Below are 17669 nucleotides of genomic sequence, written 5' to 3'. Positions count from 1 at the left end.
GAACCTGGGAACCACCAGGGCCTGTCGCTATTCTAGGCCTGGCCTCACCTGCCCCCCAGGCCTCCTGGACAAGCAAATCAAGCTAGGGCCCTCCCAAGGGAAGGGTCCTGTCTGCGGGCACGCCACCAGCACGGTCTAGAGCTTGCTTAGCCACAAGTCCGACCCTCCTCAGGCCCCAAGATATGTCAGCTGCACACTAACGGGGCCTGAGACTTGAGATAGCAAGGCCATCACTGGGGGGCCTGGCCACTCTGTTTTGACACCAGAGGCTTAGTAATGAATTCTACCCCCACTAGCCGGCAGCTCCATAACTATGAAATAGAAACACTACCACTGTTATCTGGCCACTGCTGCCAGTTCTAAACGCTGACAGAATGAGGGACAGGAGACAGATGAGGAGAGTGTCCTGGGCCAGAGGCTTGGCCCCTAAAGCTACCTGTCCAGGATTCACTCTGCTGAGGTCTCCTAACAAGGTAGGGAAGCTGCTGGCGGACCTCTGAGGTGCACAAAGGATCAGGCAGGGCACCATTTCTTCTAGAAGACACGGGAAAGCAGCACACCCCTGGAGTCCAGGTTACTGGGGAATAGACTGCTGGATGGACTGAAACAATCAAGTCCAAAGCCATGTGGTTTATTGGGGGCTGGGGCCAAGTGGGCTGTGGTGGGCAGGGGGCTACGTGTCACAGTCCTCAGGGATGGCAGCCGTGATGATGAGTGAGGGCTCCATGACGCCCGGGCTTGCAAAGCTCTCCTCTGCACATAGTCTCTGGCCAGTGAGCTGGGAGGCCAGGCTGCCCTGGGCCAGGGACTCCACGATGACCTCAGCCGAGCCCACCTCCAGCTCAGCAGGCGGCTGGAGTGCCACCACCACCATCTTCTCATCCTCAATGACCAGGTTCCGGAGCTTGCGCTGCCGTGGGTTGTAGTTCTCCACCCGGTCATGGATCTCCATGTGCCTCCGCAGGTGGGCCTAGGGGGGAGGGGGGCTCAGGGCTGGTGGAGCGGAGCCTAGGAGGTAGGGGGCTCAGGGGCCCAAAGGGGCAAGAGGAGGTAATCCAGGCTCCAAGCCTACCTGCCGGGTGAACTTGTAGCCACATTCAGTGCATTCAAACTTCCTAACCCCCTTGTGCCTTCTGACGTGCACACGCAGCTGCTCCACCGCTACAGGAGGGAAGGGACCCCCGCATTAGGACAGGTGGGGAGGTGGGTGGGACCATGCCCTAAGATGAGAGGCAGCCCTCGGGGTTTGCAATTGCTGTGCACTGCAGGGAGGAGGGCCCTGCCAGGCTCTACAGCACCACCCCAAGGTCACTGCCGAACAGGTCCCTTGGGAGTTTCCACCCCTCCACTTCAGTCAAAGCAGCTCCCCCCTCAAGCCTTTGACACATGGGGAATGGAAGAGATTCGCTGGCAAGAAGGTTCCTCTGCCCAAGAGCATATGAAAGCCACTGCTGCACCTGACCTCTCCTGGGGGAGACCCTCCAACTCTGGTCAGCAGGCAACGGCCAGCCCACTGCTCCCCCGAAGGCTTGCCCAGAGAAGGGTGAGGGGTGACGGCCTTCCACAAGCGAGGTACCTTTGAAGGTCTTCCCACATATCTGGCAGAAGTGGGGCCGGCCCTCCTGGTGGCGGCTGGCCACGTGCCTCAGCAGGGGCCCCTTCTCAGTGAAGCGCTGCTCGCAGAACTCACAGCTAAAGGGCCTCTCGCCGGTGTGGGTGCGGTTGTGCTTGTCCAGGCTGGCTGCGGGAAGAAGGTGAGGGCTCAGCCACTAGGCCTCGGCCCCGGGACAGGGAGGGGACGGGCCTGCCTCACCTTGGGTGCGGAAGGTCTTGCCACAGAGGTGGCACTGGAAGGGCTTCTCGCCTGTGTGTGTGCGCAGGTGCATGTTGAGATTGGCCTTCTGGGTGAAGGCGTGGCTGCAGAACTCACAGACATACGGCCTCTCGTTCCTGTCCGGATGGAGGACACAGGCAGAAGCCATCACCAACTGCAGCTGGGAGCATGCCTGGCCCCAGAGCCAAGGAAACAGGCAAGGCTAAAGCAAGCCTGCCAGAGCCACTGGTACAGGCCCAGGCTGCGATGAGCTGCCTGGTGGAAGGAGGGCTTGGGCAGTACCAGGAAAGGGGCACCAGCTCCATCCCGGGAGCCACAGGAAACTAAGAATCTGCCCAGGGAGGTACAGAGCCTTGTTTTAGCCAGAAACTCCCTCCCTCAGCCTCTCTGCCTGACAAACTTGCTCATCCCTCATGTGCCCCCACCCAGTAAGGCCACAGGCGCCAGCCTCAGGGTGGAGGGCGCTCTGTTCCGTGTGAGCGTCAGCAAACTCTGCCTTCCCAGCCCACTTGCTGGCCTGGAGCCGGCAGCAGGGCCAGGCCCTGGGGCAAGACGGGCCAACTCCCACCTGTGCTTGGCCTTGATGTGCATCTGCAGGCCATTTCGGCTCGAGGCCCGGTGCCCGCACTCCTCGCACACAAACAGCTTCTCCCCGCGGTGCTTGAAAGCCTCATGCAGCTGCAGTTCTGTTCGGGACAGGAAGCACTTGGCACAGGTGGGACACTGTGGGGCAGAGGGGATGGGCAGAGGGAGCAAGACCAGGGTGAAGACAGAGCGAGGCTGCCCCAAGAGGCCCACAGACCCCCCTGGCCCCCCCCACACGGCAGAAACTGCACAGCCTGCCCATTCTGGACATAGCTACAGCCGCCTTACGCCTGCTAGTTCCCAGCATGAGAACATGCCCGGCCCCAGCCCTCAGCACAGCCTGGCACTTACGGCGTGGGGCTTGGGGGCTCCGTGCAGCTTGATCATGTGGCTCTGCAAGTCCTTTTTCTGCATGAACTGCTGGGAGCAGGAGGAACACTGAAAAACAGGCCCATAGTTACCTCTGAGGCAGCCCGTACCAACAGAACCCTGGCCCCCCAGGCTGTTGGGGTGGGAACCCAAGGGCACGGCCCAGACTGAGATGCTGGGAGGCTCCTTGACCTGCTGTGAAGGACATGCCAGGGAGGGCCCCCAGTGCCATGCCCACACAGATACTGAGCCTGCCCTCCATGGAAAGAAACAAGGACCCAAAAAGGGCCAGTGGCCCTGTCCAAAGGAAGGTATGGGAGCACTGGATGGGTAGGGAAGGCTGGGCTCGTTGACTGGCAAGGGGGAGGCGCCTGACACAATCTGATGTAAAGGGCTCGGCGGGAGGGATCCTGGGGCTGCCCCTCAGCCCATGGCCCTGGGGACAGGCTGAGCCTGACCTTGTAGGGCATCTCCCCCGTGTGGGACACCATGTGCACCCGCAGCTCCATCCTCCGGCGGAAGGTCTCCTGGCACACAGAGCACGTGAAGACCTGGCAGTGTGAGGGGCAAGCAGGGCCGGCATCAGGGGGGGCTTCTGCCTGCGACAGCAGCCTCTGCCCGGGCTTCCACTCGCTGCTGGGAGGAGTCTGCCCGAGGGGGGGGACGCTAGGGTGGGAGAGGGCAACACGTAACCTGCCTGCCCTGACCCTGACCATCGCTGAGCACTACAAACCCACCACACCAGGCCCTTCTCAGGCCTGACAGGCTGGGGCAGGGGCAGAGTGGCCTCACCGGCAGCCCTCATCCTCCCCCGTGACAGGCCTCTAGGAAGAGAAAGGCAGGGTTTTGCTGGCCCCACCACATGGGCCAGCCAGTGGACTGAGGGGAGGTGGCCAGGTGGCCCCTCCCAGCAGCCATGTCCCTGTTGAGGCACCCCTTCTCCAAAGCCCAAGGGCCTGGGTGGGTAAACCCAAAATGCCTCCCTCAAAGTCCCTCCTAGGCTTGTCCTTTCTGCCCTTGGGAACTGTGTCCCCACCTGTAACGACCAAGGAGTGGACTCTGGCATCCAGCTCTCTTGAATTTACAGTCCCATCTAAGAGAGTGTCCTTGGGGCCCCTCTCGGGTGGCAGGAAGACAGAGGCCAGCATGCCCCTGCCCACAAGGACCGGGGCCAGCCCACAAGTACCTGTTCTGAACGGTTCATACAATTCCGGGCTTCATGCTCCAGGAGGTTCTCCTTCCGAAAGTAACACTTTCCACATTTGGGACACTCGAAAGGTTTCTCCCCAGTGTGTTTCCTGCCAGGAGAAGCCATAGCGGGTGTGGGAGCTGAGCGGACTTCTTGCCTCTCCCTCATCCAGTGCCCCCTCTGGCTCCCCTGCCCACAGTACTGTGCTCCACAGCAGAGAGAAAGAGCGGTCCTGAGGCCAGCCGTGGCTCACCACGTGGCTCGATCAGACCCGGCTGGTGAACCTGCAGGCGCGAGCCCAGAAACCCTCCTCCCGTGTGGAGACTGCAAGGGAGAGTGCCGGGGCCAGAGCCCTCACAGCTCCATGCCCAAGGGGCTGCCCTGGAGCCCTGCCTCTGCCGACTGCCACAGAGGCCAATGGGGAGGCACGGCTAGCTGGCATCTCTCTGAAGGCAGAAAACAATCTCTGGGTTCTGACTCCCTATAGAAACCACTCGGTCTGCCCAGAACTTCTGCGGGCTCTACCTTCAAAACCGTTGCCAGAATCTGACCACTTCACCTCATCTCCATGGTACCACCTAGAGGGCCACTCCATCCCCTGGGCTGCCACCTGAGCCTCCTACCTGGTCTCACGGTCCCCACATGCCTCCTGACAGGTTTTAACTTCAGTAGCCAGAGGGCCCCTTAAATACAGTCACATCTCATCACTTCTTTGCTTACAACCTTCCATTCACCCAAGAAAACGCCTGGGGACTACAAGGGTATAGCTGGCCTGCCCCTTACCTCACTGGCCTCCCTCCCCAGGTCTCCCTGCCTTGCTGTTCACCAACCTGCCAGCTCACTCCCACCCCAGAGCCTCTGCTCTGGTCTTCTCTCAGCCCAGAATGCTCTCCCACCCATCCACTCGGTGAACTTCCTCACCTCCTTTGAGTCTCCTCAAATCTCTTTTCTTTAAAATTGCAACCTGAGCCCACTCTGAACTCCTCAACCCCTTGGTACTCCTATCCTTTTTCTTTTTTCTGTGGCACTTCCCACCTTCCACCACACTGTAAAGTTACTTATTTGTTAGTTCGCAGTCTGCATCACCCTGCTGGATGCAAGCCCCACAAGGCCTCTTGGTTTTGTTCACTAAGGTATCCCAAGCACCCAGAACAGACTGGTCAGCTACCTGGCAGACAGCTCACTGAATGAATAAACCAAATGAACCCTGACCTCAGAGCCCATGAGCCCAGATGCTTCTCTCATCCTCGTCCCTAACATCAACTGTCCTCATCTCCCATCCCAATGACCTCATGAGGCTGTGTCCCCATCCCATGTCATCATCGTCTGTGTAGTCCATCCATCTGTCTCCCCCTCTCCCCCCATGCTCAGGGCCAGTCCAACAGCCTGCAGCCCAAGGTAGGGATGGCAATGGTGCCTGCACTCGACTCTGACACTGGGACAGCATCCAGGTAGACGCAGACACCCCAGGGTGCCTCCCACACTGGGACTGCCCCAAAGATTCCACTGGTGGCAGCTGCCCCAAAGCAGGGAGGGCAAACAGGCTCGCCCCTCAGCTCTTACTCCAATAGGTCACTAGTGGCTTCCCAGAGTGTCATAACTGAGAAAACGTGTGCGGCCCAACGTGGCTTGGCAAGAAATCGCACCATGGCGGACTAGTGATGTCTTAGGCTAGGGAGTGACAAGACTGGAAAGCATGTCACTTAGCTGCCATCCCTGGAGGCCCTGCAGAGACTCTGGAGCAGCACTGTCCAAGAGAACTCTCTGTGATGATGGAAATGTTCTGTCTCTGCTATCTGATTCGGCAGCAAGTGTGGCTACTGAGCACTTGAATTGTGGCTAATGCACCTGAGGCACTGACTTTATTTCATTTTAATTACTTTTTTTAATGTAAAATAGCTTCATGTGGCATCAGGTTACTTTATTAGACACTGCAGCTTTGACAAATGGTCTCTTAAGCTCCACTTACACCCTGGAGCTAACATTTCCCCAGAAACACAAGCGGCACCAACCGTAAAGATCCAAAGCCCACACTGTCAGGCTTTAGAGATACCGAAGGTCAGGCCTCAGCCACAGCACATGGCCACAGGCTTCTCTCACCCTCTTCGCAGAAGCCATCGGGAGGTCAAGGTCCACAGTGGGTGGAACCTGTTGACAGGGTGTCCACCAACCCACCAGGGGGCTCACAGTAGGAGGAGGAAGAAGGAATCCGACCCAAGGCTAGGTTCTCACTCCCTGATGATCAGAGGCTTGCCAACGCCAGGCACTCCGTGAATCTGAGATGGAGCCCCCAGCCCCTACATGGCCCAGAAGTGGGGAGGGCAGGCCCCCTCCCCCGACACGGGAACAGCAGACGGGAAAAGAAAATAGAAAAACAGAACGTTTACCTGTTGTGGACTTTTAGATAATATTTGCTGAGGAACTTTTTATGACATGTGGGACATTCAACCGGCACCGCTGTACCTTTTCTGTTCTCAGAGGCTTCAGCTGCTAGGGAACCTGCACTCAGGGCTGGCTCGGCAGCACAGGGCTTTCTCATTACGTTTGATTTCCTCCTGGTCGGCATAGTTTCAGTCTCAGAAACGTCACCGCCATCCCCATCGTCCTCAACTTGAACCACCACTTCCCACTAGAGCAAAAGAGGGAGCATGAGGGGGCGAGGTCACTAAATTAGTCAGCAGGGGTTCTGGGGATGGATCTACAGGGCAGCCAGCTCCATCCAGTTCCATCCCAAGGCCCATCCCAGGCACATCCCCAGACAACCCCCTTCATCAGTGACTGTTCCCTTCAGGGTCCCAGAGCAGGCAGCATTCGAATTGTGGATTTGGAGAGCAGTAGCTCTGTTCTGCGTGAACTAGAAATCTGACTGGATTTCACTACCCTGGAAACACCTGTAACCCTGATGCCACACACTACACCCCAAGAAGCTGGCAACCATGGACAGCTGTGACTCGCAGAAAGTCAACCTGAGGCTACAGGATAGAGCCGGCCTCCTATGTTTGGAGAAAACCTGTTCCAAACCCACATAACAGAGATTTTACCTTGGGGTTCAGATTATCCCAGAAAAATGTCAGTCTCTTCCCCCAACCCCTGCCTCCACTTTTCCAGCCCCCTGGGCACAGTACCTCATTACTCTCGCCCTGCAGCTGAGCACCTTCAGCCTCGAAGGGCCTTGGGGGCACCTTGCAATCCTCAGGCTCCTTGTCCTCTGGGGAACAAAGCTTCAGGGCCTGCTTGAGTTTCCCACGGAGGAAGGAGGGACTCTCACTCTGAGCAGGAAGACCAAGCTGGGGCCTCTGGGGACTGTGACTGTCACTGAGCTCCTGATCCCTGGAGATTTGACCTAGAGTCCTCAAAACTTCCTCTTCCTCCAAGCCTGCTGGCTCTTTGGGGTGGCTGTTCACATCCCGGGGGGCAGGTTTCCCCAACCCACTCTGGCTACTTGGTGCCTGTCCCACTGAAGTTTTGGGCTTGAAGCTCTGGCATAGCTCCACAGCGTCTGGTACTCGCAACTCCCTGGCTGCCAGGAGCACCTGATCCCGGTTCCCTGAGGTGAGGGCAAGGTGACCAGTGTAGAAAAAGTCCAACAGGAGGCCAAAGATCTCAGCGAAGCCGGCAGGGAGGACAACACTGCCCCCTGAGCCATCCCCGTAGAGGCTCTGGAAAAAGTGGCTGCAGCAGGCAAGGACACTCCAGTGTGCCTTGAACACCAGGCCCCCCACGTCCAGGGTGGCATCGCAGTACTGGCCCTTCTCCCGCTGCTTGTTGAGCTCCTGCAGAACCCTCACACTGTGCTGGACGAAGGAGCCGTCCATGGTCTGTCTGGAGGGGAGGACGGCAGAAGTGACACCCCGGCCAGCACAACCGCGGGGTAGCAAGAGAAAGCCCCTGGATTTGAGAAGAGGGCAAGGGGAGGTGGACTCTACTCAAACAGTCATACTGATCACAAGGCGGGCTTGGGTCAAGGTTAGAGGGTGCATGCCGAGACAGGAAAGGAGTGAAAGCCTCTCTAGGGGGCGGGGGCCAGGGGAGCAGCCCCCATTGGGGTTGGCCAGAGAGCGGGTGTCAGGGGCTCAGGCGGACTAGGTGGGGGGAGGCGACATGGCTTGGCGGGGATAGGACAGGGTCGTGAAGGGGTGCTGGTGGGAGGAATCAAAGTTGGGGAAAAGAGGCGGGGGATCCGCGCGAACTGCTCGGCCTGGAACAGCGAAAGATCCCGGGGCGGGGAGGGTGGCGGCTGCGGACAGGTAAGAGGAGCCCACGCCGCGCCCACATGTCCGAGCAGCCGGGCGGAAGGCGGCCGCGGCGGCCCGCAGCCCCTCCCTCCCTCGCCCCGCGCCCCACAACCTCCTCACCCGGGCCGGTCCTCCTTGTGCCCGGCCACGGGCCGCGTCGCCTCCACAGCCCTACGGACCAACTGCCCAGGCCGTACGTGCTCGGCCGACCGTACGGAGACGCCGCCGTCGCCGCCGCCGGACGTGACGTCAGGGCGCGCCGGCCGGGGTGGAGCTCCCCGGAGTCGCGGAGCTTCTAGCTCCGGCCCCCGGGGGCGGGACCACGCAGAGAACGGCCAATGGGATGCTGAAAGGGGCGTGGCCAAGCCAGTTCTCTGGTCGCTGGGGTGGCCTCCCAGAGTTGCCTAGCAACGCCAAGCTGGGGGCCGGGTCTTCGCCCGGCTCTGGTAGAGTCCCGAGGTTCCGGCTGCGGTTAGCCAGCCCCGGCGCGCCCCACCCTCGCTCTGGAAGGAAGCGCAGCCAAGACGCAGACGCACGTTTCACCTCTTTATTGGCAGCCCAGAGCCCGGCCTGTGCTCTCCCGTGGGCTTACTCTTCCCCAGCCGAAACTGAGGAGCTCAGAGACCTCTCGGACACCCCAGACCCTGCGCGCCCCGCTCCACTTTCGACCCGCAGGGCAGGGGAGGCTTCCAGTGCACCCCGCCCCGGCTGAGCCCTGCCCGACCCCGCGGTTCAGGTGGAGCCGCAGCGCCTGGTGTAGTCCTGGATGGAGGCCTGGAAGTACTCCGTGCTGTTGAGTTCTGGGCGGCAGAGGATCACATAGCACTTGGGCAGGAAATAACCGCTGAAGCCGCTGCTCAGGCAGCTCAGCGCGGCCAGCATGTTGACCGCCGGCAGGTACTTGCCCTGGTAGACGCTGGCCGTGGTGAAGAAGGCGATCCAGGACACGAAGTTGAGGAGCAGGCTGAAGGTGACACATTTGGCCTCGTTGTAGTTCTCTGGCAGGTCCTTGCCTAGGTAGCTGCAAGCAAAGGTGCTGACCGAGAGGAGGCTATTGTAGAGGAAAGTCAGCGTGAAGCCTAGTGACTTGGCCCCTGCGCAGTCAAGCACCACCAGCTGAGGGCCGTGCTGGTATTCCCTGGTGGGCAGTGGGGTCCACACCACAAGCCAGGTTAGGCAGATAAGCAGCTGGGCCGTTGAGCTGATCACCACAAACAGGCCAGCACCACGGTGCTGGACCCAGGCACGGTAAAACGTGGGTTGCTTGGCAGAAAACTTGAAGATGAAGACCAGTTGGAAGGAGCGGATTGTCAGGCAGGACAGGAAGATGGCAAGACCGAGAGAAGAGAGGGCCTGGCGTAGCAAGCACATGGGTAGCGTGGGCTCACCAAAGAAGCCATAGAGGCCGCAGCTGCCCCCTGCCAGGGAGCTCAGCATGAGGAAGCACAGCTTGCCCCCAGCCGACCTCACCACAGGGGTGTCTAGATGCCAGGCAAACAGGCCAGCAGTCCCAACCACCACCACCAGCAGCAGCGTATTAGCTGCCAACAGTACCCAAGAGACAGGCTCATGCCAAGTCAAAAACACCACAGTGCGTGGGAAGCAAGTCTGGCTTCTCTTCGGTGCCCACTCTTCTTTCCCACAAGGGTGGCATCTGTGGGGGTCTGGAAAGGAAGGCAAAGAGGGCTCCTCAGATCCAGGTAAGCAGAGCAGGAATGGGGAAGAAAGGCCATGCAGGCCTGCAAGGTGCTGGGAAGGCTGTACCATAGGAGCTGGGCTCTGCCGGGCATAGTGAAATGGGTATAGCCCTGAGTTGGGCCCCAAGGCCGCGTGTTTCCTAAAGATGCCTGTGTTAATTACAGATTCTGGAGAAGCACAAGTAGGTTCTGTATGGCTCATGATCCCAGAAGAGGTTTGCAAACCAAGGAGGACCTTACTCTGGTAGCTCTGCCCACATGCCAGTGAGGCTGTGATTCAATGGGAGCAGCCAGCCCCAAAGGAAGGGCATTTTCCTCTCTCTCTCCAGCACTTCCACTAACCAAACCCACCTTCCTGAGCTGCCACTCTTTGGTTTCTCTGAGTCTTGACTCTCTGAGGACAGAAGAGATGCATTCCCATGTCCGCAGAGACAGTAAAAGGAAAGAATGTGGCTCCTGGGGTCTAGCTCTGGACTGAGCCCTTAGCTACCCAATTTGCTCTCTGATCTTGACCTCGCACCACTGGGTGGTGTATGCTGTTTTGTTCTGCTACAGACATGCTAGTATCTGCATTCAGGCCAACTGTCCAAGGTGCTGGCTGTCTTGGGCATGGACAATAGAGGGACTTCATACAGACAGCGTGGGAGGGTACAAAGGGAATGACAGCTACATCTGTTTGCATAAAGAGGTTGAATTTAGGATAAGATTGCATCTGTAGGAGTTGGGTTCGGAGCTCTCTAATAAAGGACACAGCTAGATCTGAGGCTTTCAACTGGTTGTTTCTTTCTGCTTGATCAGAATTCAGTCTGGTGGCCAGTATCCTCCAACCTGCACCTAACTGGCAGCAACATGACTGGGGCCCTGGTTCTGCACACATGTGGCCCGAGGCAGGTCCTTTCATCTACACAGACTCTAGGAGTTCCAGGTCATGCACCCACTTGCTTCGCCACTCACCACTCTTGTTGAGGAAGGTCCCAGCCTCACAGGGCACACACTTGAAGCAACAGTGGTGGCCACCCACAATCACTCGTGCGTGCCCTTCAAGGCAGTCGCTGGAGCACACAGATGTAGGTACCTGCAAGAAGCCACAGGTGCTTTGCAACCACATGGAAGGGCCCAAGTCAAGGGACGTGCACATGGGAATGGAAAAAAGAATCTCTGTGCATCTGCCCTCCTGGCTCACTCCCAGGGCAGAGCCCCTGGTTGACTGAACCAGCAGCAACAGGGCCTCCATCTGCTAGCCAGTGGAGCTTTCCTGGCAGGGCTGGGTAGAGCCATAGCAGCCTGGTACCTGCCCTGTGTAAGCTGTGTCACCACCAACCCCAGGATCCAGGCTGCCCATAAGGCTGTCACCTGGCTAATGACCACATCCCCATTACCTGGTTGTCCTTTCCATGCCACTGGATTTTGGTCTTATTTATGTCCAGCCAAACTGGAGACCACGTGGAGGAGCCAATGACCTGGAAGGTCCACTCGGGGCCACTCCAGTCCCAGGCAATTATGTCATAGCCACTGAGGGGGTCCCCGTTGTCATCAAACGTCACAGTGTCCTCATGTAGAAGGAAATTCACCTTGCGGATCTGCTCCAGAAGCTGAAACAAACAGAGATCACCACCGTAGATGACACAGGCTGCTCCTCCTTGACCCTCCGGACCTGGACAGCCCAGGAAGCAAGTACCTGGGGCCTTGCTGGGCTTCTATCTGGGTGGTTTCAGCCCATCTAGAAGTTCTGATCCCTTCCTAAGAGTTCCCTTCCCTCCTAGGAGACCCCTCGACCCTCCCAACCAGCCTCCTGAATTTACAGAGATTTTTAGCCATGGATCCAAGGCATGGTGGGTGGGAGGGGCCAAGGTTCAGAGAAGAGAAACCTAAGAGAAGGGATCAGCCCTCTAGTTAGTGGCCTTTGCCCCTGAGCCCCAGCTCTTAGGGTGGCCAGAGAGTAGTTACTCTGCTTGCCTCAGGAAAGCACCCTGATATGGGGTGCCAGGAGCTGGGCTGCCTTACCTGCCAGGGGTAGACTTGGCCCCTGGAACAGGCTCCCGAGGCACAGCCCAGGAGCTGGTGGAGGCCATGAGCCACGGCGTAGACAGCCTGGTATACGTTGTAGGAGGAGCTCATGGAGAACGCTCCAAGTCTGGGCATCTCCTGTGCCGTGAAAGCCTGGCACTCTCTGCAGAGCTGGTTGCTGCTGCACCCGGAGCCGCTGGGGCAAGAACCCCAGACCCCTTTGTCTGCCCGGACATAGGCCTCCTCAAACTCCTTCAGACCAGGGACAATCTTCTGCTGGATGGCCACACCCAGCACTGTGCCAATGCCCCAGATCCCGGGCACGCTGCTTAGGTGTGTGGAGATGGCCCAGTCTTCTGAGGCGATCCACACCTTGCCAGTCAGGTTGGCCAGCACCACAGACTCAAAGAACACCCTGGCCAGCTGCCTGCTGGCAAAGACGACCACGACGGTGGTCTTTGCCTGGGCCAGGTCTCTCGTCATGTTCCTCATACTCTCATCACCCGGCTGTGCAGAAGAGGGCACGATGCCCTTAAAGGCAATGCAGATGCCCTGCTGGGTAGCCTGGGTCTCCAGCGCCTGCACCGCCAGCTGCCCGTACGCGCCGTCACTGCCCACCAGCGAGATCCAGACCCACCCGAACCTCTGCAGTAGCAGCACCATGGTCTCCACCTGGTACTTATCACTGGGGATGGTGCGCAGAAAAGAGGGGTATTGCCGCTTCACACCGAGCGTCACGCTGCTTGCCTTGTAGCTGATCTGTAGGGGTTCAGTTCAGCGAAGTCAGTGGCATCAGCCTCGAGTGAGGGCCCCCTAGTGCCAGCCCTGTGCTGGGTGCAGGACACGGGGACGACGGAGACAAGGCCCTGACCCTGGTTCTCAAGGAGAGCGCTACTTAACATATGAGACTGACAAGTTACATACGGAGAAGAGGGCAGGCCCCCAGCCAAGGCTTCTGGGAGAGGAATGGGAATCTGCCTGGTGTACAAAGGACAAAACCTGCCTGCAGGGAGTGAAGTGGTGTTGTGTGCTCCGGGGTCTTATAGGCACTTCCACTCGGCTGGAGGTTGGATGCCGGGAAGAAGGAGAGCAGGAGGAGCTGTGTCTGGTCAGGGCAGGAGGCCTTAACTCTCACGCTAAGGGGCTTGGTCTTTATCCGTGGGTCAAGGGGAGCCCCTAACGGTTTAGGCAGAGAACTGACATGTTCAGACTTGTATTTTAGGAGTTTTAGATCCTCTGATCTCAGTGAGGAACATGTCAGAAAAGGCTCAAGATGAGAGTCAGGAAGAACCTCTAGGAGGCTGATGGAATCATCTAGACAAGAGATGGTGGTGGTTTGAGTTAAAGCTGTGGCAGTGGTGATGGAGAAGAGGGGATGGACCTGGCAGCATTTAGAAGGTAAAAGCAGAGGCCATGGTGCTGGCTAACCACAGAGGCATGGGAAGGAGGAATGTAGGGAGAGAGGGTTTCTCAGCATCTGGGCTGGGATGGGGATGCAGGGAGAATGGAGGCTTTGGCAGTGTAGAGAGATAAGTTCAGTTGGGGCCTACTGGGTCCATGAAGTGGAGACACTGGGTGAGCATCTGGAAATGAGGCTTGGCGCTCAGAAGTTAGAATGAAGCTAGAGAGGGGAAGTCCAGCCGTGGGGCTGGTGGCCACCTGGGAATGGGAGAGGTCTCTCTGGGGGATCACCTGCCTTCTCAGGAGGAGGGGAAGAGAAATCTCTACCAGAGACTGAGAAAGAGGTGCCACAGTGAAGGAGGATCATAAGTGCAGACAAAAAGTGTCACAGAAGGACTGGCCAGAAATGTCACGAAGTGGTCATGTAAGGTAAAGAGGGCTGAAAAGCATTCATTGGATTTGGAGACCTAGAAGGCCCTCCAGATCCCGGCAAGAACAAGACCGGAGAGACAGAATCCAGGGCAGTGAGTTGAGCAAATGAAAAGAGGGAGAAGCAAACAAGGATAGAGAACTCTGTGGAGAAGTCTCGATGGAAAGGGGCCGAGAGAGTGCAGCGCCGAGAGTAGATGTGCCTGGAAGGGAGAGAGGGTAAGGCAGGCTTAGAGGCTGAGGAGGGAGCCTGGGGAGAGGAACAAGCAGAGGAGGGGGCGAGCCCCCAGGGACAGGACTGGCCTCAGCACAGTGAAGGACTCCACACCTCTGAGCCTGAGCCTGGAGGGAGGGAGGAAGGGAAGGAGGAGAGCCGGGGAGAGGTGCTGGGACACAAAGGGTGTTCAGTCCTTCACAAGGAGATGGAAGAGTGGGAGGAGAGTGAAGGGCAGAAGTTTCAAAGGAGAATGGGTTTTCCCATGAGCCTTGAGGCAGGGCGTTCTGGAAGCAGCACTTGGAGAGGGAGGGACGCTGGGGCAGGGATCACATATGACTAAAGAGCAGTGACCACCCAGGAGATCCCAGGGGCCAGACTGGCCTTGGGGCACAGCAGCTCCTGCCCACTCGCCCTAGCCCACACTGGACTGGCCAGGAGGGGAGATGGGCAAACTGCTGGGGCTCCAGCTTACCAGGGGCACCAGGAAAGGGCTCAATAGGCCAGCGGCGGTGGTGGCATGGTCGGTGTTGTCAGGCCCAATCATGGCCACGGCTGTGGGGGAATAGTGGAAAGGGTCTCCTTGGATCTCTATGCCGTGTGTCCCTGGCATGCTGAGTATGCTCAGTGTGGCATACACATTGGCTGACTCCGAGCACACGTCATACAGCTGGTACCCCAGGGTGACATTGGGCAGCAGGGCCGTGGAGTTGTTTATTTCCTCAGTGGCGAACCGCATGGCCTGGAAGAGGTGGTAGCTGTGGCTGTTGAAACTGTGGGACCTGTAGGAAAAGCCAAGTCCTGCTGAGACCCTCTGGCCTCCTAGAACCCCAGGCTTGAGGGGGTAGAAAGGAACCTCTGAGGTCATCTGTCCAGTCCCCTACAACCATGACCTCAATGTGGGCCCTGTAGCAAACACACCGTTCTGTTAACAGGCCTTCAGAGAGGTGGGGAACAAATTGGAGAAATGCACATACCCTGGCCCAACCCTGCTCCATAAGCATATTAGACTTGAAAGGCTCACAAATCCTACAGCAGAGAAACCTGATGTCTTAGGGTTCTCCAGAGAAACAGAACCAATAGAAGACATATATATGTATATATAGAGAGAGAGAGGGAGAGAGAGGTTTATTTTAAGGAATTGGCTCACATGATTGTGGGGGCTGGCAAGTCCAAAATTTGCAGGGCAGGCTGGAAATTCCCGCAAGAGTTTATGTTGCAGTCTTGAGTCTGAAGGCAGAATTCCTTCCTTTTCCAAGGACCTCAATCTTTTCTCTTAAGGTCTTAAACTGATTGAATGAGGCCCACCCACATTATGGAGGGCAATCTGCTTTACTCAGTCTATTGATTTAAATGTTAACCACATCTAAAAATACCTTTAGGGCCAGCCCCGTGGCTTAGCGGTTAAGTGCACGCGCTCCACTGCTGGCAGCCCTGGTTCGGATCCCAGGCGCGCACCGACGCACAGCTTCTCCGGCCATGCTGAGGCCGCAACTAGAAGGATGTGCAGCTATGACATACAACTATCTACTGGGGCTTTGGTGGAAAAATAAAATAAAAATAAAAATACCTTCACAGCAGACTGGTGTTTGACCAAACAGCTGGGCACCGTACCTAGCCAAGCTGGCACATAAAATTAACCACCACATCTGCTTAACCTTGTTTAGTGCTTCTCACTGGGACACTCATGACTGGGGTGAGGGCCTATGTTCCTCATTGTCTACTTTGGGAACTGCTGGCTGGACTCAAACGGGCGTGCTGGGGATGTGATTCAGCCCTGCCTGAAGAGCGTACTAGCCCCTTCCACCTTCCAGCCTTTCTGCTTGTTAGAAGGCTCTTCCATCGTTTCTGTCACTTCTGTCCTTGAGTCACTCAGAGGAAGCTCAGGGCCTCCGCCCATGACAGCCCTTCATGTATCTGAAGCTGGTTTTCAGGTCTCCTCCTCCCCCAAGTCTTCTCTTCCCAAGCTCCCATCTGCACCTCTTTGGGCCAGTCCTGATGTGCCAGGCTTTCCAGAATCTTCCTCCTGGGCCAGCTGTCACGTGTGCTTCATGTTTAGGGCATCCTGCCATTGAGCCCTGATACATCCTCGAGCCTCTCAAATCTGTGACTTGCACAGATGGCAAGCAACTATCTTCTTTACAAGAAAAGCAATTGTTTTTCTCTACCTAGACTGTCGGTTTCATGAAAGCACCAACCTAATTGATCTCTGCTAAGCTCCTGAAGCATCTACTGCTATGTGTCTCCCCTTCCCTCCCCATGGAGAACCCCATTTGCCATCTGGGAGACTAAGGAGTTTGAACTTGGGGAGGAGTGGGGAGGAGTTGGAAGAGGAGAAAGGCCACCCTTGCTTAATCCTTGCTGCCTCAAGGCCAGGAAATAACTGGAATGGAAGCATAATACAAAGCACCCTAACAGCCAGGACCAAAGACTGCATTCCAAAGCGGAATCTGGGCAGAAGCCCCAGGACTTGAAGGTGGCAGCCTAGGTTGGGGAGGGATTGGAGGCAGTTCAAGTGGCAACCCCAGAGGCAGAAAGGGCAAGGTCCTGGCTGAGGAGGGCAGGCAGAGGTCCATTAGGCACAGGTCCCACTAAGTGACAGCTCCACTGACCCCTCACTCACCTGTCACAGAGGGTCACCACGGGTCTTTGTCTCGCCTCCAGACAGTCATCGTGGAGAGGGAACAGGCCTGCAAGGAGGTAATCCCCAGGCAGGCTGAAGTCCGGAGAGGACTCCGTGCTGTGGCAGCTGAAAGCCCAGGAGCAGGAAAGGGACAGCTGTAGGCTGACCAGGTGAGCTGCCTGGAGTAACATGCTGGCCAGACAGGCCTGTGCCCGGCATGGCCAGGCAGTGCCCTCTGACCAGGTTGGGCTGCTTAAATAGAATAGATGGCAGCTGCCCAGATGCTTCCCAACTTCACGCCTATGAAAGGGGTGGGACTGGAGCCCAGTAGGAGGAACTGGGCTGTTTGCCTTGGCCTTCCGGGCCTGCGGTCCTACTCAGGAACTGGGCAGGGTGAAGGCACAGATGCAAACCAGGCAGAACCCACTGACCCTTCCTCTGGACGGTTGTGGGTTCTGTCTTTGCTCTGGTGCCTGTGGCTTCACCTGGCTCAGGAAGGGAGCCCTGGTATTTCTGGGGGTCAGAGGAAGGCAGGGACACAGCTTCTCTGGGGGCCCTGAGGGACAGGGTGTGGAGGGTTGCTATCAGGGAGTTGTGGGTTTTAGAACCTTTTACCTGGGCCTCAGTTTACCGAATGAGACCTGGTGGCTTTGAGTTGATCTCCCCCAAGCCCTCAGTTTTCTGATACTGAAATTCTGAGTGCATCATCGTTGAGTTCGGCTTCAGCCCAAAGACAAACGCATGCAAACAGAGGGTATGCAAATAGGATCGGTTTTGTTTAAACCACCAAACCTGGAGCTTTTTCTGCAGGAGAAAAAAATCCCAGGTGGATTTCCGGAGAGGTGGCCGCGGTCTCAGGGCAGGAGATCTGATTTTCTCTCTGGAGGAGGCCAGAGTGGGGCTTTTGCATAATGTAAATGAGGCCCTCGGTGGGACGGCCTGGCGGAGTGTCTCCCAAGCGGCTACTCCCAGAGCCCCCGCTGGTGGGCTGGAGCCTCCGAGAGGCCAGCGAAGGCCCGGGTGCGCTGCCGGGGCCGCCAACAGAGGGCGCCCGCGGCTCCCAGGCCTCTCCTGTCGGCCGCTCGA

The 17669-nt window shown here is 57.6% G+C and overlaps 2 protein-coding genes across 7 annotated transcripts; both read right to left on the bottom strand.

Annotated features, from left to right (window-relative positions):
• Positions 1-610: 610 nt before the first annotated feature.
• On the bottom strand, positions 611-8436 carry ZBTB48 (zinc finger and BTB domain containing 48). 5 transcript variants are annotated; one of them, XM_058552785.1, is made up of 11 exons: positions 8333-8436; positions 7103-7799; positions 6365-6606; positions 3975-4086; positions 3247-3339; positions 2771-2857; positions 2403-2557; positions 1814-1950; positions 1577-1741; positions 1073-1161; positions 611-970 (listed from the first exon to the last, which is right to left on the bottom strand). In XM_058552785.1, exons 2-11 carry the CDS (start codon positions 7790-7792, stop codon positions 674-676), a joined length of 2067 nt encoding a protein of 688 aa, XP_058408768.1. In that variant the 5' UTR covers positions 7793-7799; positions 8333-8436; the 3' UTR covers positions 611-673. The 5 variants fall into 5 exon arrangements, with proteins under 5 accessions (XP_058408768.1, XP_058408769.1, XP_058408770.1 ...); XM_058552786.1 differs by having other exon boundaries at positions 8325-8432; XM_058552787.1 differs by having other exon boundaries at positions 7103-7795; positions 8333-8431.
• A 315-nt stretch (positions 8437-8751) lies between these two features.
• TAS1R1 (taste 1 receptor member 1) lies at positions 8752-17564 on the bottom strand. Of its 2 annotated transcripts, XM_058552784.1 has the most exons (6): positions 16584-17564; positions 14436-14742; positions 11914-12675; positions 11289-11501; positions 10864-10984; positions 8752-9876 (listed from the first exon to the last, which is right to left on the bottom strand). In XM_058552784.1, exons 1-6 carry the CDS (start codon positions 16772-16774, stop codon positions 8945-8947), a joined length of 2526 nt encoding a protein of 841 aa, XP_058408767.1. In that variant the 5' UTR covers positions 16775-17564; the 3' UTR covers positions 8752-8944. The 2 variants fall into 2 exon arrangements, with proteins under 2 accessions (XP_058408767.1, XP_058408766.1); XM_058552783.1 differs by lacking the exon at positions 11914-12675.
• Between the last annotated feature and the right edge of the window lie 105 nt (positions 17565-17669).

The sequence above is a fragment of the Diceros bicornis genome, chromosome 13, assembly GCF_020826845.1.
Source record: "Diceros bicornis minor isolate mBicDic1 chromosome 13, mDicBic1.mat.cur, whole genome shotgun sequence".
Classification (NCBI taxonomy): domain Eukaryota; kingdom Metazoa; phylum Chordata; class Mammalia; order Perissodactyla; family Rhinocerotidae; genus Diceros; species Diceros bicornis.
Note: the sequence above shows the minus strand (reverse complement) of the source record. Positions and strands in the feature narration are given on the sequence as shown.